This window comes from Coffea arabica, chromosome 2c (genome assembly GCF_036785885.1).
Source record: "Coffea arabica cultivar ET-39 chromosome 2c, Coffea Arabica ET-39 HiFi, whole genome shotgun sequence".
NCBI lineage: Eukaryota > Viridiplantae > Streptophyta > Magnoliopsida > Gentianales > Rubiaceae > Coffea > Coffea arabica.
The window spans coordinates 33,928,468-33,947,235 of record NC_092312.1 but is presented as its reverse complement, the minus strand read 5'-3'; the positions used below and the strand labels follow the sequence as shown (position 1 = coordinate 33,947,235).

At 35.6% G+C, this 18,768-nt stretch overlaps 1 protein-coding gene across 1 annotated transcript; it reads left to right on the top strand.

Moving 5' to 3' along the window:
• Positions 1-3,279: 3,279 nt before the first annotated feature.
• Positions 3,280-4,115, top strand: LOC113727247 (21 kDa seed protein-like). The gene has a single exon (XM_027251281.2). The coding sequence runs from the start codon at positions 3,338-3,340 to the stop codon at positions 3,998-4,000; it is 663 nt and encodes a 220-aa protein (XP_027107082.1). The 5' UTR covers positions 3,280-3,337; the 3' UTR covers positions 4,001-4,115.
• The last annotated feature ends 14,653 nt before the right edge of the window (positions 4,116-18,768 follow it).

Here is an 18,768-nt window from a genome sequence, read left to right as displayed (position 1 = left end):
AGATCAAGCTTGATAGATCATACAACTTTAGGGCATCTTCAGTTAGTACCATAATTGATGCTCCAGTCAAATATTCTACCTCAGGAAGACGATTGGTTTCCTCTATCCAGAATCTAGATCTATGTCCAAGATTCCCCAAGCCAAATATACTATCCAAACAAAAGCCCCTTTAAAGTCATGAGAACTTGTCTGATGACAACACAGAACATGGAGGCTTTCCCAGATCTCCTACATATTCAACCATGATTGATAATCCTGTATTTGGAGAAATGAGAATTCTCAATGCCAAGTACCACATAGACAAACAAACTCTCAAGGCAAAATTCAATGCAAATCACAAACTCTCAGTCCAAAAGGCAATGGTTTGGAAATTTATAGATGAATCAAGAACTATTGGAGCACTGCAAATCACAACTTGGAGAAAGACTTTGATGAGAAGAACATCTCTACCAAGGCTAGGCCTATACATATGAATCGAGAATTATTGGAACACTGCAAGTAGGAGATAAGTGATCTATTAGCTAAAGGATCATTAGTCCTAGGCAACGTCCATGAAAATACCTTCCATTCTATGTCAAGAAACAGTCAAAAATTGAATGAGGAGTTCCACATCTTGTAATCAATTACAAGGCACCTAACAAGGCCTTTTGATAGATCAGATATCCAATCCCAAATAAGATTGATCTTCTCCGACAGCTCTACTCTACAAAATCTTCTCAAAATTTGACTTGAAGTCAGGATTCTAAAAGATACAGATCCATTCTTCAAATAGTTATAAAACAACATTCATTGTGCTATTCGGGCATTATGAGTGGAATGTCATGCACTTTGCTCTCAAAAATGCCCCTATGAGTTCTAGAGAATCATGAACACTATCTTTAATCTTTAATATACCTTTATCACTGTTTACACTAGTGATGTCTTGGTTTCTCGAACAACATAGATCAACACTTCAAACATCTAAATACCTTTTCTCATATTAGTCAAAAGAATGGATTGGTAGTCTCTCAGAAAAAGATTAGCCTTTTCCAAACCAAAATCCGATTCCTGGGCCACTACATTCATCAAGGAACTATTATTCCAGTAAAAAGGCCAATCGAATTTGCAAACAAATTTCCTACTCAAATCCTTGATAAACAACAGCTTCAATGGTTTCTTGGTTGTCTCAACTATGTTATGGACTTACCATAGACCTCATCAATTTAGTCAAATCCTTATATGATAGACATAAAACCTCTCTGCCTTCATGGACCTATGTCCATACTAACACTGATAGAAAAATTAAAACCCAAGTCAAATCCATTACTTGTCTCGCTGTTTCTGATCCAACTCCACCCAAAATGGTCGAAACTAACGCCTCAAGCATTGGCTATGGTGGTGTTCTAAGCAATTAAAAGTTAATAAAGAACAACTAATTCCTTTTGCTTCTAAACAATGGAATAGTTTGCCATGCACATGCGTGCACACACACACACACACATGTAGCAAAATATTTGACATGATTCAAAGATGGATTGGAGTTGACAAAACAAACAAGTGTAGCTTTCTAAGCAGAAAACATGGCCTAAATACATGTGGCAATCCACATTTTACCCTCGTTTTGGATTGAAGTAGAAAAAGACTAACAAAATACTAGAAAAGCAAAATCGTAAGGCAATACGCGACCCCTGCCCCCATATATTGACCCTGCATATTCATGAGATGACTGTGCAACTTGCACAGCCATTTGCTCAATTTTCTTACACCTTTCCAGCTGAATTCCAGATTGAATTTTGGCTGCAGCTACAAGAGGAATATTGTGGAGCTTAAGGAGAAATTTAACTTTATGCCATTACAATTTTTCCTAGCTTTTTCTTCTATAAAAACACATTGTATTGGAGGATCAAGGGGAGTGATAAGATAATCTTTAAAGATTTTGTAGGGCCTTAAGAGAGGTAGAAGAAAAAAATTGAGAGCTTGGTAGATTGAAGTAAAAGTTGTGAGAGGAAACTTGTGGAGCTTATTTCAAAATCTTGAATAAGAATTTATCATTGTTTACTCCTTAAATTCTTGTTATCAATCATGCCTTGTTTCATGAGTTTACTATGCTTAAATATGCTTAATCTTATGTCTAGCTCAGCTACTTTCTCCTAGGGTGAAGATGAACTTGTTTGTATCATGATATGAAGTAATTAGTGATTGATTTGTGCCATCTTGTGAACTTGTTAGTTCATGTCTCTATGCTTTATATTTGTAGTTATTTGGTCACCAACTATTAATCACTTATTATGCATTAAATGTTCTCATGCAAGTGTAGGTCAAGATTCATGAACCCTAAAGATCATGTTCACGAAAGTAAGAGATGCATTCAGGTGGATTTGATTTTAACTACTTCATAGATCTTAATGAACTTATATTAAGTTATCTCATTATGCAAATAGGTGAAGACTTTGTGTATATTTGGATAATGGCTAGAGAATTATTCAAATAAAATTGAAAAGCATCCTTGAGAAGTCATAAGTTAAAGGCATAAATCAACCGAATTATTTCTTGATCTTGAGCAACAAGGTATTCGCAAATCCTAGGAAGTTCTTCTACTAATTTCTCCATTGTCAAGTTATTAGTTTTAATTAGTATAATTGGTAGTAAATTACTTTTATTTCATTTCTTGATTGTTTAGATCATAGATTAAGTTAAAAAGCCTTAGTAATTAACTAATCTCTTATGGAATCGACCCTAATTATCACTATAACCTGTATACTTACAAAATATCAAGGTAATTGGACTTAATTAATTAGATAATTGTGTTTAATTAGTTGATTTGGCAAATATCTGGTGTTTCAATGAAATAAGGATAATTTGATAATCCTGTAGTAAGTATAGTATATATTTGATTGCAAGAACACTTACCAATTCCCCATTAATAAATTTGGTTAAAGTTACAACCTGCTCTGAAATTCAAAACTTCTATTCCTTTTTACAAATCAAAGCACAATTTTTTAGATCAATTTTAAATATAGTCAATGACAGCAAGCACAAGAAGACGTGAAGAATAAATCTTCTTCATGTAATGCATTTTCCAGAAAGTTTCTTCATAAAACATTTCATCGAATCAAATGGACAGTACTAACGGTTTGAACAATGAGCAAGTTATGGAAAAGCTTCTACACATGCAAGTTGTGAAAAACATGTTACACCAGCAAATGAATGGTACTTGCATACGTGAAGCAGTGGCTCACAGTTGCCCAAAACTTATCATCAACTCTGAAATCAGCTACATAAAGCAAGGTCCGAATCATATTCTGAGCACAATTGCACTGAATACTTCCTAGACATAACACACACGTTGCAGCTCAAAATGAAGCAGTCACTCCTCTTTCTTTCATTTCTTCTCTTGAACTCTTTCCTTTCTTTTGCTGCTGAAAAGCCTAACCCAGTGCTCGACCATGACGGGGACGAAATCCGCGCTGGTGTCGAGTACTACATCGTGTCCTCCATAAGGGGTGCTGGCGGTGGCGGCGTAACTTATGGCAGGAGCATCGGCAATGAAAGTTGCCCTCTGCCTGTTGTTCAGGAGAAACTTGATCTCTTACGAGGCCATCCAGTAACTTTTACACCGGTGAACTCAAAAGAAGGCGTGGTTCGTGTTTCCACTGATTTAAACATCAAGTTCTCTAAAGCAGCACCTGTTTGCAATGAATCAAATGTGTGGAAGCTTGATTTTGACGAAGAACTTGGACAACACTTTATACTGACTAATGGAGTTGAAGGGAACCCGGGATGCGGAACCATACACAATTGGTTTAAGATTGAAGGGCCATATCATAAAAGTTATAGGCTTGTTTTCTGTCCCACGGTTTGCAACATCTGTAATGTGATTTGCAAAGATGTTGGCGTCTTTTCTGATCGACGACTGGCTTTGGGTGGCACTAGGTCTTTCACGGTTTTTATCCAAAAGGCTCGAAGCATGAAAAATGCAGATATTCTTAAGTCCATTTCCTCTGCTTTCCGTTTCAAGTAAGCGCTATAAGGAAGCCATGTATCGTTTATTCTCGATTGAATAATGTACGACTCTGTATGAGTTTCAACTCATAACATTAAAATGGTAAATAAATGAGTTGCTACTTTATTCAGCATTAATACTTGTCAATTGTCATCCTTACTATTCAGTATGATTGTTGTTTTCATTCCCATGTTAACAAACTTGAGAAATTCAGAATCCAAAGAACATGCAATGTTAGAAACTTCCAAAAATGTCACTCAAACTAGAAGATTATGTGGGAGATACTCGTTAGCATTTTCCGTGGGAAAAAGTTTTCTGCATATTCATTTGTACAAAATGGAAAGTAATTTACAATCAACCCAAGGGACAGTTATAGACATTCCTTCAAAACAAAATAAAAAGAGTTAATTACATTTACCTTCCTTGAGATTGACCAAACTACTTACCAAACCATGAGGTTTAGCAATATTATGGTCTCCCCCTATCACTAACTAACACCGTCTATGCACGACAAAAAGATGCTGTAAGATTACAAAAATACCCTATGCGTTCAACAAAACAACAACAAACATGATAAACAAATCACTAGTAGATAACTAAATCTGACCAAAACAAAAAAACAATAGAACAAGTATGAGCAACTAAATCCTCAGCCTGCTAAAGATAAGATAAAAAAGCCAAAAGAAAAAAGACTAAAAAAATCCACATCCTCAAAAAAGGAAATAAAAAAAAACCAAAGACCTTCTCCTACCACTCTCAGCTTTCTCCATAGCAACAGATTCTAGCACCATTACTTTTCTTCACCCAATTCCTACTTCAATATTTCCTCCATTTGCTGAATCATCAACCGCTGACCCCGCCCCAAAATCCACCATCAAGAATTCTTATCCAATGGTCCCCTAAATTTCCCACCCGCAATCGCCTTCTAATCCATCAAAAACAACTGGAAAACGTGCTAGAACTGCAGTTGCCATTGTTGTCATGAGCACCACGGAGGCTTTTACATATACACATGGTAATTTAGCCTTGGGTTATTCTGGTTCGGATTTTCTCTATGCAATTGCATATAGTTATCTTATGCGAATTAGAAGAGGAGAAAAAAAATAAATTGTGGGTTAAGAAGTAGGCAGATCAGAGAGAATGTGTAGAGAGTGGAGAAGAAAGATGACAAGTTTCTGTGTTTTTTTCCAGAGAAATACCAGAGCTAGGGCTGTTTTATTGCCTATATTCGATTTAGAATTTTTTTTGGGACTACTCTAATGTTCAAATAAAGAAAATATGATAAGTTTGATGTTTTGTCAATGAAAGTAAAAGCTTGGTGGTGGCAGAACCAACGATTCTAGTATTGAACGGACAAAGGAATAAGAATGGGGCTTTGGGTGGGGCATGTGGGTAATATGGGAATTTGGAGAAGCTAGCAATATGTTTGTTAAAATTAAGGGTCTGTCGGCAGGTGTCTTAACTGCTTCAAATTCATTAGAATGGAGGATCTTTTCGTAATATTATCAAACCTCGGGGTTTGATTTATAGTTTAGTTAAACTACAAGGGAGGTAGAAGTAGTTAACCCAAATTAAAACAGTAATTTAGCTTGTTATTATTACAAGTTAATCCCAATTCCTTGCACGCCTCCGGATACAAAGCCTTCCTTATCTCAGCATACACCTCTCCCTTCAACCGTTCATCTGCCAGCTCATTTGCTTTTTCCTCTGCAACTTTCAGTGCATCCGTTCCGGAATCTGCTACTTCTACATTAAACTTCAAGTCTCTATAAACATTTACGGTAAGCCAGGGTAGCCAACCTTTGACTTAATCAGAGCGCGAAGTAGGCTGTTAAAGTCATCTGTTTGGCAAACGAACTTGCGATGTTAGAGTTTATTTGTTCATTCTAAAATATATATATATATATATATATATATATGAAAATTTCGTGTTAAATTTTACAAAATAATTCTTATTTTGAGACATCCGAAAGGTGAAAACATTAATTTTGTACGTGGAATGAGTAATACATAACGATGACCACTTAGCTCTAGAACAGAGACATGCACTACAAGTGCACTCTCTTATTTTGCCAGTGGTGCCCGAGACAGTTCTAAGGCCACATAGCCCAACTTGTACCATCAGCCATGTATAATTTTCCTTTCTCTGCAGAGTCTTCTCACATTAATTCTGGTTGATTTGCTAGTTTTCCCCACACAGTAATGGCGATAGGCTGAGGCTCCACTAACGTTCATATCCTTCCACAATCCTTCTTCCCCACAACCCCACAGCCAGGACATTTTAACTGTGCTGCCATCCGCATTTACATTTGGTCCCCAACTACAAGAAATTGATACTACAACTTTTGGGCAGAATAAAAATGTTGCAAAATCTAATATGCTACAAAGAAAGTAGTAGAAGGAGCATGATGTGTCAAATGTCTGATTATTTAACTCACAATTCATGCTAAAATTATACATGAATTACAGTACATCGTGTGTAAACGAGGGCATTAGAAGAGAAAAGTTCGCTCATATTAAAGAAGATAAAATGAAAATCTTGAACCACTCAATCATTTATGATCAAAATATTTCTACAAATAAATTACTATTTGTTAGAATTATTGGTCGTGTATTATGGGATTGCCTAAAGTCAGAAAGTTGGTGATAAATAAGAGCAGTGAAAGAAACAGCAGAAGTGGTACATGTGGGGTGGGAGTCTTAATTCATGGATAAGTGAAAAAGCCAAATTTCATCATCATGAATTGACTTGAAAAAGAAACATGGAAGTGAATGGAATGGGAAACCTATAGAAAATTTCATCATTGTCAAAGGTTGTTGGTTTCAAACCCGATTTGTGAATACTTGAAGAAGGAAAAAAGCAATGCAGTAAAATAAGATAAATTATTATTTACCCCTTATAGTTTTGCATACAATCACATCACCCCTTTAATGTTTTCAATTATCCACATCCCTATCTTGTTTAATGTAAAATGAAAAGTGGATGGAAAGTAATTCCAATTACGACGATTGACATAGACACGCTCCAGAAATGCATGTGCTGATATTATGCTTGAGTTTATTTAAATGGTGTATTTTTGGAGATGTTTGTCTAAAATTTAATGTAACTCATCACAGTTGTTTTTAAAAAATATTGGTGTTTAGTTTAAGGAGCAATACGTTCATATCCTTATACAATCCTTGTTCCCTACTACCCCACAGTGTTAGGACTGGCCCTAGAAAATTGATAAAAGGATTTTTGACAATCCCAAAAGATACATAACAAAGCAGAAATAAATAAGACAAGAACATAAGAATTTATGTGGTTCGGTCAAATTAATCTACGTCCATAGGCGGAGGAGGAGCAAACTTTCACTCTAAAGAAGAGAGTACAAAAATATTTTAGAAAATGTATTTTAGACCCAAACTACCTAATACTTAAAATACAAGAGAGCCCAATATATATTTTACTTAATAAAAGGTTTAATGAACCAAAGGTCCAACTAGCCCATTTAAATGTGTCTTAATTTGGTGCACTTAATCGCATCAAAAATCCACTCTATTTATAGCCAACTAAGAGAAAAAACTCCCTTACAAAAAGCGATGTGAGACAAAACTGCATCTAACAAATCTCTACCTTGACTTGTTCCCAAAATCGACAATAGTAAATCTGCTTCACCTTCTCTACATAAGCTCCTATGGACCTAAATCACCAACAACGAACACTAATCAAGTCCAAGCACTGCTTGAAATTGTAAACTAGAAGAGGTTTCGTGAACATATCAACAAGATTCTCCTTGGTATTAATTTTCTGAATAAGGACTTTTCTCTCAGCAATAGTATCTCGAATGAAGTGAAACTTCACATCAATTTGTTTTGTTCTCTCATGATACATCTGGTCTTTAGTCAAGTGAATGACACTTTGACTATTATAGTAAATAGTAATAACACCTTAAGATAGACTAAACTCGCCAACAAACCCTTCAACCACAAGACTTCTTTGATTGCCTCAATCACAGCCATATATTATGCCTTTATAGTTGATAAAGCGACAACAGGGTGTAAAGTACCTTTCCACCTAACTGTGTAACCACCAATGCAGAATACATAATTTGAAAGTGATCTTCACTTGTCAAGATCTCTAGTATAATCAGAGTCTACAAAACCAATCAAAGTGTCATTGAGTTTGTTTGGATTGCATTGATTTCAAATAAAAAAATTTACTTCACAAATTTCAACCACCTTTTTATCTTCCCAATCACCTTTTTATCTAATATATATCACATCACAAAAAGTGCTACAGTAATTATCTCAAATAAATTATCCAAATAAACTCTTATCCAAACAAACTCATTGTTTCTCCCAAACTCTAAACAACAGTTTGAAATTCCTCGCAAGTATCTGAGAATCCACTTTACAATCTGTCAATGTGTTTTTTCAGGACAAGACATATATCTACTAACAACACTAACTGCTTGTACGATATTTGAATGAGTACAAATCATTGCATACTATCGACTGCACTGGAATAGGGAACCCGTGCCATATAATCTTTCTCTTCAACTGATTGTGGTGACTAAGCAACAGATAGTCAAAAATGACTAGTAAGAGGAGTAGTCACAGGTTTAAAATTTTTCATGCCAAATTTCACCAAAACTTTTTCAAGGTCATTTTCTTGGACCAAGAATAACTTTCCAACTCCTCGATCTCTATTGCCAAGAATTTTTTTTGCTATTCTCATATGTTTCATTTCAAATTCACTGATTAACTGCAACCTCAAAGCATGAATTTCTGGCAAATTCTTGGCAGCAATAAACATGCCATCAACATAAAATAGCAAATAAATGAAAGAACCATCATCTAACTTCCGAAAGTAAGCACAACTATCATACATGCTTCTTGAATAACCACGACCTAACATGAAAGTATCAATCTCTTAAACCACTGTCTTGGAGACTGCTTCAATCCGTATAAGGATTTTTCCAATAAATAAATATATTCTTCCTTTCCTTCAATTTCAAATCCTTGAGATTGTTTCACATAGATTTTCTCTTTAAATTTGCCATGTAAAAAAGTTATCTTAACATCAAACTATTCCAACTCTAAATCATATATGACAATCAAAGCATGCAAAACACGAATAGAGCTATATTTAACAACAGGAAAAAATACATCATTAAAATCAATACCCTATACCTGACTGTAGCTCTTTACAACCAACCATACTTTGTATCTTACATCTTCAATCTCTAGAATACCTTCCTTCTTCTTGAAGACCCATTTGCATCTAACAATTTTCTTATTTGAAAGCGGCTTTACAAGAACTCAAGTTTCATTTTGGTGAAGAGGCTCAATTTCTTTATTCATCGCAATCAACCACTTAGCAGAATCATCACAAAAAACTGCCTCTGAATAGGTAGTGCCATCAGTTTTTTCTGCAACAAACAAAGTATATACAACCAAATCTATATATCCTTGTGGTGATCGAATATCCCTCCTTGGTCTATCTTTGGCTATAGAATATTGCTCCTCTTCAGGATTATTCTCATCAGCAGATTCAAGTCCATCTACTGGCAATTATTGAATAGAAGAATCACAACTACCAATCTCAAGTTTCACCTATTTCTACATATTATCATTTGCATGACAAGAACTAGAAGATTTCTTCTTGGAAGATAACATAGAAAATTCATCAAAGTTACATCTCTACTGATCATAAATTTTAAAAATTTGGGATCAGGACACCACAATTTATACCCTTTCACCTAGAAGCATACCCAAGAAAAATACACTTTTTAATTTGAGACTCCAATTTTTATCATTTACATGCATGTATGATAGATACCCAAAAATTTGTAAATTGAAATAATCAACATGAGTACTTGACCAAACTTTCTTAAGAGTTTTGAAATTAAGAGTTGCTGAAGGAGTACAGTTAACAGTATAACAAGACATAGATATCACCTCTGTCCAAGAGTCCTTTGTCAACCCTGAATTAGAGATCATATGCTTTACTCTCTTTAAAAGTGTTCTGTTCATATGTTCAACAACGCCATGTTGTTGAGGCGTATCTTGACAGTACGATACTGAACAATTCCTTCATTCTTGCAAAATTTATCAAATTCACCTTCATAAAATTTCATGCCATTATCCGTTCTAAGCTGCTTAATCTACTACTTGTTTCTCAATCAAAACTTTGCATTGTTTGAAAGTGAGGTAAACATCATTTTTATATTTAAGAATATAAATCCAAACTTTTCTTAAATAATCATCATTGAAAGTCAACATATATTTGACACCACCCTTAGATGGAACACGAGATGGATCCTATAAATATGAATGAATATGATCAAATGTACCTTTCTTCTTATGAATTGCTGGTAAACTGAAACTAACTCTTTTCTACTTCCCAAAAAAATAGTGATCATAGAGTTTCAATGATCCAGTATTCTGACCGCAAAGAAGTTCCCTTTTGCTTAGCATGTCCAAACCTTTCTCGCTTATATGTCTCAAACGTATATGCCATAATTTGGTGATGTCAGAATCAGATAAACATGATGATGGCAAAACTATAAGCGGATAGTAGATCCCTGCAAAACATACAAACTACTAGACCTGTAAACTTTTATAACAACAAGAGCACATTTAGAAACCTTCAAAATGCCATTTCAACTATATATTTGCTCCCAAGAGCCTCCAAGATCCTCAAAGAGATGAGATTCTTTTTCAAATTAGGAATATGTTTAACGTTAGTGAGCATCCTCACAGTACCACCATGTATTTTAATTCGAACAGTATCCTTACCTACAAATCACAAATGACATTATTATCCATCAAAACAATTTCACCATTACAAGATTCAAAAGTGGAAAATAAATTTTTATCGGGACACATATGATAAGAGCACCTTGAATCTAAAAGTTATTCATGTTTAGACCTTGTCCTTACATTAATCACAAAGAAAATATTTCCTTCATTCTCATCAGCTGCAACACAAGCTTCAACAGTTTTAGTGTTTTTCTCATCAGATTTCTCCTTTTGCTTTAATATTTTCAATTTAAAACAATTTCCCTTAATATGCCCCATTTTGTGATAATAATTGCACTCCAAATTTCTATGTTTGAATTTAGATCTAAATTTAGATCTACTACTATTAAATTCTCTTTTCTCAGCTTTGCCCCTAGCAACCCTCCGCCTGACCTTCATTAATTTCTCCGATAATATTCTTGTCTATTTGCTCCTTAAATTTTAATGCATATTTAATTTTTCGATACGAATTTAAAGGACTGGTGAAAGGAACACAAAGTAACAGGGCCTAATTCTCATCATCAATTTTTGAATCTATATTCTCCAAATCCATAATAATAGAATCAAATTTTTCAAGATATGAGAGTACAAACGTACCTTCAGTCATGCAAAGTATATACAAACTTTGCTTTAAATAAAGCCGATTCTTAACTGTCTCTTCATGTACAAAACTTTAAATTTGTCCCATATGACCTTTGTTGAAATTATAGTGGCTACGTCTTGTAAAATCTCATCAGAGAGATTTAAAATAATACTGAACCGAGCCTTCTTATCTATCTCAGCAAAATTTGTATCTGTTACACTTTCTGGCTTTTTTGCAATTCCCTATATCGTTAAATCAACTCCGTCTTGAACCAATATGCCCTCCATCTTAAGCAGCCACATCCCGAAATTCACATTCTTGTTGAATTTCTCGATAACAGTCTTTGTTATTGTCATTGTTGCCACAAAATTCAAAGGCTCCGAAAAAATTCTGATACCAATTTGTTAGGACTGGTCCCAAAAAATTATAAAAGTGTTTTTCGCTATCTCAAAAGACAAATAACAAAATAGAAATAAATAAGATAGGAATATAGGAATTTATGTGCTTCGATCAAATTGACCTACCTCTATAGATAAAGGAGAAGCAAATTTTCACTATAAAGAAGAAAGTACAAAAATGCCTTAGAAAAGTATTTCTAAACCCAAAAGACCTAATACTTAAAATATAAGAGAACCCAAAAAATATTTTACTTAATAAAAGGTTTAATGACCCAAAGACCCAAATAACCCACTAAAACTCTCTTGATTTTGTGTACTTAATCCGATCAAAAGCCCACTTTACTTATAGTCAACTAAGGAAAAAGGCTGCCCTACAAAAAGTGATGTGGGACAAAGTCACACATAACACATATCTAGTCTGTGCTGCCATCTACATTTACATTTGGTCCTCAACTATAAGAAATTGATGTTTCAACCTTTGTGCAGAATAAAAATCTTGCACAATCTACTATGCTACAAAGAAAGTCATAAAAGGAAATGCCTGATTTTTTATCTCACAAGCCATCCCAATAAGTATACATGAATTATATACTTCATGTATGGATGAAGGCATTAGAAGAGAAAAGTCTAGCTTATACTAAATAAGTTATATGATGCAACAAAATTTCATCATCATGAATTGGCTCAAAAAAGAAATGTGGAAGTGAATAGAATGCAAACTTGTACAAAGTTTAGCCAGACGTGGTTGGTTTCAAACCCGATTGTGAATACTTGAAGAAGGAAAAAAGCAATGTAGTAAAACAGGTAAATTATTATTTACCCTTTTGTAGTTTTGCACCTTTTTTTTATAAATCCATACATAAGGGAGGGATGACACCCCTAATTTATTATTAAAATACTAGAAAAAATAAGGGGACATAAACCATATCTCCAAAATACAAAGCAAAATTAAACCCAAAACGAGAAGTTCTACTCCCTTTTAAGGCCTTTGATCGACACTTCCTAATGGAAGGCAAACCTATCTTGTCTAATCTATAAGCTCTCTGAGCCAGCAATGAAACATACACTGGTTGATATACTTAATACTCGAGTCCAAAGCACCAACAATGGAGAGAATATTAGAAACTTGATTAACTTCTGGGAAACAATGAATAACTTGCATGAGATGAGAACTTAATGCACAAATCTAGTGTATTTCATGATATATACTTCATGGACAAGCTGCCCCATTGAGTCCAACTCAACGTGAAAGTTTGTGAACTCGTGAACAATACATTGTTGAAGTCAAATCAACAGTGCTTGAGTCTCTGATTGAACACTCGTAGCAATTTCAAAATGAGAAGAAAAAGCAAGCAACAAATCACCATTGTCATTCCTAAGCACACCCTCCTCCACTGAGACTTGGATTTCACTTCGAACAACTGTCTGTATTCAACTTAATTGTACCAAAAGATGGATCCAACCACCTAACAACTTTGTAAGTAAATTGTTGTTTAAAGGAAGAGACTTCAGCATAGAAGTGCTGCCAAGAGATCGAAAGAAAATTTTTCTTAGGAAATTGCAAACTAAACAGCCCCTTAATGTCCTCAAATATTCTAGAAGCAATAGCTAAGAATTCCAGCTAGATCCCCTCAATAACATATAAATTACGTGCCTTCTAGAGGTGCCAGCAAATTAGACCTAGAGTAACCTGATGGACAAAATCAAGATACTTGTTCCAATGATCACCATATCACCAAGGCTACAATAGTAGCTCTGATTGATAAGCCAACTTGAGACATACCACATATAGCCCAAAAACTTTCAAACCTGAACTGCTAACTCACCTGAGTAGAAAATATGATCCAGAAATTCCACATTTGATTCCAAGCAACAAAAACACTTTGAAGGGTCATGGAAACCAAACTTTATTAGTGTTGAATCCAAAGGCAACCTATTGCGCAACAAATAAAGCAAAAGGAAGGAAATCTTCAAAGGAATCATTGGATGCCAAATCTTACTAAGCATAAAAGAACAAGGCAATTGATCATGAACCAATTGGAATGCAAACTTCAAAGAAAAGACGCCTGTATAATTTGGAGATTAAACCATTACATCTTCAAGATTAGAATCAAGAAAACAAGTTCTCAAAATATCAACAAGAATATCCAGAGAAACCCAATGCTATAACAAGTTAACATTTTGTTATGACTGTAGACCAGTTATTGGTTATTCATTGGAAAATGCGAATATAATTCTTTTAGGTAGTCAAATGGAATCTTTCTTGTTAGCTAGGCAATTATGTTGAGTTAGCAAATAACTAACAAAGAAGGAAGAGATATGTTATATAAAGGGAGTAGAGTAGCAAGATTGAAGGGGGTTGTTGATCATCATTTTCTTTTTGGAATAATATGTTCCTTTCTTCTTCTTCAAGTTACACTTTCTCTCTCTTTTTTCTCTTTAATTCTGCTACAACATAGCAGCATTCTTTACAATGGTATCAGAGCTTCTGGTCCTTAGACTAGGAAGCTTGATTCACTACCATGGCAGAAGGTACATGTCCCAAAACAATTGAGGAACAGGTTAAGAAGCAAGAAGCAAGATTGCAGACTTTCATGCATTCCACCAGTGAGACTCTTAAATCCATGGAAGAGAAGATGACGGCTAACTCCATAGAATTGAAAGCTCTCATAGCTAGTGTTGCAGCACAGATTGAAGGAAACAATAGGAATTCTCAACAAGAAAGAGGAATTCTTGCCACTCCCACAAGTTCTATGCAAGGTAATTCTAGACAAGGGTAGATGAATCAAGATAGAGGAGAAAGAAATGGCTTTATCCCTGGGATGCCCAAGCTAGAGTTTCCCAAGTTTCAGGGGATCAAGTGAGGGATTGGTCCAGAAATGTGAGACTTTCTTTCATCTTTATGGCATTATGGATTTGCAGAAGATGTTTATTGCAGAAATGCATTTGGAAGGGAAAGCCAATGTTTGGTTCCAGAGATTCAAAAGAGATAAAGGGACAATGGCATGAGAGGAATTCAAAGGGGATGTAAATCAAAGATTTGGAACCCTTGGTGATGAGGATAGGGTAGAAGAATTTAACAAGCTATAGCAATCTTCCACAGTAATGGCATATCAAGAGAGATTTGAGGAGTTGAGGGCCATAGTCCTACTCAAAAATCCCGATTTGAGTGAAAGTTATTTTGTTTCAAGCTATTTAAGTCGGTTACAAGAACAACTCAAGGCTTTGGTCAAGATGTATAAACCCCAGACCCTACAAGAAGCTTTTGAGGTTGTAAGATGGCAAGAAAAGTCACTAGAGGTCATTTTCAAGAAGAATAAGACAGTAAACAGATTCTCCCTACCTTCACAGTTGAGTTCCAATGGAGGGTTGGCCATGAACAGATCTACTATAGCCAATGCATCATCCACCAGAGAGGGAGTTTCCAAGAAACCAGGTAATTCTACTCAACAATTTAAGAAAATCACTCCCACTGAGTTCTAATACATGAAAGAAAATAACTTGTACTTTACGTGTGAAGCCAAGTTTGGGCCAGGTCATGTGTGTAAGAACAAAGGAATACATGTGTTTATTGCTACTGATTGGGAAAGAGATGTATATGAAGAAGAAGTAATAGAATATGAGGGAACAGTCACAAACAGGATATTGAATTGTCCTTACATTCAATCACTGGGAATTTATTTTCTAGCACCACTAAATTGGTGGGGATGGCTAGGGACTTTGAAATTTCCAGTATGTTGGATGGTGGGAGCTCTAATTGTTTCCTTAAGAAGTCAGTTACTCAGAGATGGCATGAACTTATCAAGCAATACAAACCTTTTAAAGTCAGAATTGCAGATGGTTAGGAGCTTTGTTGCAGTTAGTCGATACCAGGTTTCCAATAGAATATGCAAGGGCAAAAGTTTTGTCACAATGTATACCTCTTAAATCTGGAGCCACATGATCTAATTTTAGGGGTGGACTAGATGAAGGCTTACAGTCCCCTAACATTTGACTTCAAAAAACTACAGGTCTCATTCAGTAGAGATGGTGAACTAGTGAAATTACAAGGAGATGAAGGCATTGCAAAAACCAGGATGGCTAAGGGGAATGTGGCCCAAAGATACACAAGGAAGAAGCTAAAGCAGGCAGCGTAGGCATATCTGACCAACACCACTCAATTACAGGTAATCACAACTCCAAATATTTTAGAACCTCTGTTGATTGAGTTCCAAGATGTATTTAGTGAGCCCAAGCAATTGCTCCCTAAAAGATCATTGACCATCAAATTCCTTTAAAAGTATATGCAAAACCCTTCAAATTGGCCCCTTATAGATATCCCCATTTCCAGAAAATAGAAATAAGAAAACAAGTCAAGGACATGTTGCACAGTGGCATTATCCTACCCAGTCACAGTCCATTTGCCTCCCCCATCCTATTGGTTAAAAAGAAAGATGGTAGCTAGAGGTTTTGCATAGATTACGGACAACTCAATTCCTAACCATTAAAGATAAATTTCCCATTCCTATCATAGATGGCATATTAGATGAACTCCATGGGGCCAAAGTCTTTTCCAAAATTGATTTGAAATTTGGTTAATACCAGATTCGCAAGAACCCTCTAGACATTCCTAAAACTGCTTTCAGAACTCATTGTGGACTTTATGAATTTCTGGTAATGCCATTTGGACTTACCAATGCTCCAGCTACATTCCAAGCTCTTATGAACTCAGTATTTGAACATTTTCTTAGAAAATTTGTCTTGATCTTCTTTGATGACATTCTTATATATGGCCTAGACATGGAAACTCATATCCTCCATCTTAGACAAGTCTTGGAAACTTTAAGATCCCACACCCTTTTCACTAAGCTCTCTAAATGTTCCTTTGGACAAAATCAAATAGATTATTTGGGGCATGCGGTTACTGGTGAAGGAGTAAGAGCTAATCCTTCCAAGGTGGAGTGTATGTTGAATCGGCCAGAACCTACAGATGTCAAAGCATTAAGAGGGTTCCTAGGTTTAATTGTGTACTACAAGAGATTCATCAAAATTATGGGTCCATAGTTAAACCTCTTATTGATCTCCTGAAAATGATAGATTTGCCTGGAATAAAGATGCTAGTTCTGCATTTTATGAATTAAAACATGCCATGAGTCACACACCAGTTCTAGCATTACCAAATTTTCAAAACCATTCATTTTAGAGACAAATGCCAGTAACCAAGTTATTAGAGCTGTTCTTATGCAGCAAGGCCAACCAATAGATTATATGAGTCAGGCACTAGGAGCAAGAAATTAGGCATTATTTGTCTATGAAAAAGAGTTGTTAGCCCTGATTTTTACTATAAACAAATGGAGGTATTACCTGCTGGGGTCTCACTTCATCATCAAAACTGATCATCATAGTCTGAAATACTTGTTAGAACAAAAAATTTGGACTCCCGTGCAATAGAAGTGGTTGACCAAACTGATGGGGTTTGATTATGAGACACAGTTCAAACAAGTGAAAGAAAATGTAGTTACAGATGTGCTTTTCAAAAAAGGGGAGGGAACACAAGAACTTAGTGCTATATCCATCGCAAGGCCAACTTGGATAGTTGATATAACTGAAAGTTATGAGAAGGGTCCTAAAGCTAGAGAGCTACTTACTGCATTAGCAGTTAATGGCAAAGAAATGCCAGAATACTCATGCAGTAGTGGAGTCATCAAATACAAGGGTAGGGTGTATGTTAGGGCCTTTACTGAACTTAGGCAACAACTTACAGCCTGTATGTACACGTCAGCAATTCAAGGACATTCAAGTAAATTGGGGACTTACAAGAGAACTAAAACTTATTTTTTCTGGCCTGGCATGAAAAAGGAGATGGAAGATTTTGTTCAGAACTATGATGTATGTAGAAGGAACAAGAATGAGAATTGCAAACCACCTAGGCTATTACAGCCCTTACATGTACCAAAGCAAGAATGGCAATACATATATATGGATTTTATTAAAGGACTTCCTAAGTCTGAGGGCTGTAGTGTACTGTACGTGGTAATTGACAAGTTCACAAAATATTCGCACTTCATTCCCTTAACAGCTCATAACACTGCTAAAGTGTGGCACGAGTATTTTTTGACCAAATATTCAAGCTGCATGGCCTTTCACTCAACATTGTGATAGATAAAGACAAGACATTTACTAGCATGTTTTTGCAGGAGTTATTTTCAAAATTGGGAACTCAGTTGAATCTCTCTATTGCCTGTCACCCTTCATTAGATGGATAGACAGAAAGAGTTAACAAGTGTGTAGAAACATGCTTAATATGCATGTGCTTTGAGCAACTACACAGATGGAAAAAGTTACTAGCTGCTACAGAGTGGTGGTACAACACCAACTTCCATATTGCATTGAAGATGTCCCCATTTCAAACTCTTTATGGCTACACAACTCAACCTAACTCTAGGAACACCTGTGGTAGCTATGGTGGATGATTGGATGTTAGAAAGAGTAAACTGGAATTTGGTGCTCAAGAAGAATCTATTAAGGGCACAAAACAGGATGAAACAAAATGCTGACAAACATTGCTTTGACAGGAGTTTTAAGGTTGGTGATCTAGTCTATTTTGAGCTACAAACCATATAGGCAAATTACCATGGCTCTTAGAAAGAATCTTAAGTTGTCTGCTAAGTATTATGGACCCTATAAGGTGCTGCAGAAGATGGGGCCTATAACTTACAAGTTAGAATTACCACTAGGATCAGCCATTCACTCGATGTTTCATGTATCTCAGGTAAAGCTTTCTACTAAAGGAGCTTCAGTACAAAACTTCCTGCCACAAGTAACTAACCAAAGGAGGATAAGGGTGGTTCCTGCCACAAGCTTTCTGCTGGACAGGCGAACTAAACGAAGGGGAGGACAGACTACAAAACAAGTGCTAATTCTATGAGAGAATTTAGGCCACGAAGATGCTACTGTCATCCGAGCTCAATTTCCAAAATTCAACCTTCAATCCTAGAGACTAGGATTTTGTTAAGGGAGAGGTATTGTGATGACTCTAG

Excerpts from the sequence above, each read along its gene's own strand:
- LOC113727247 (XM_027251281.2), top strand. The coding sequence starts at position 3,338 with ATGAAGCAGTCACTCCTCTTTCTTTCATTTCTTCTCTTGAACTCTTTC.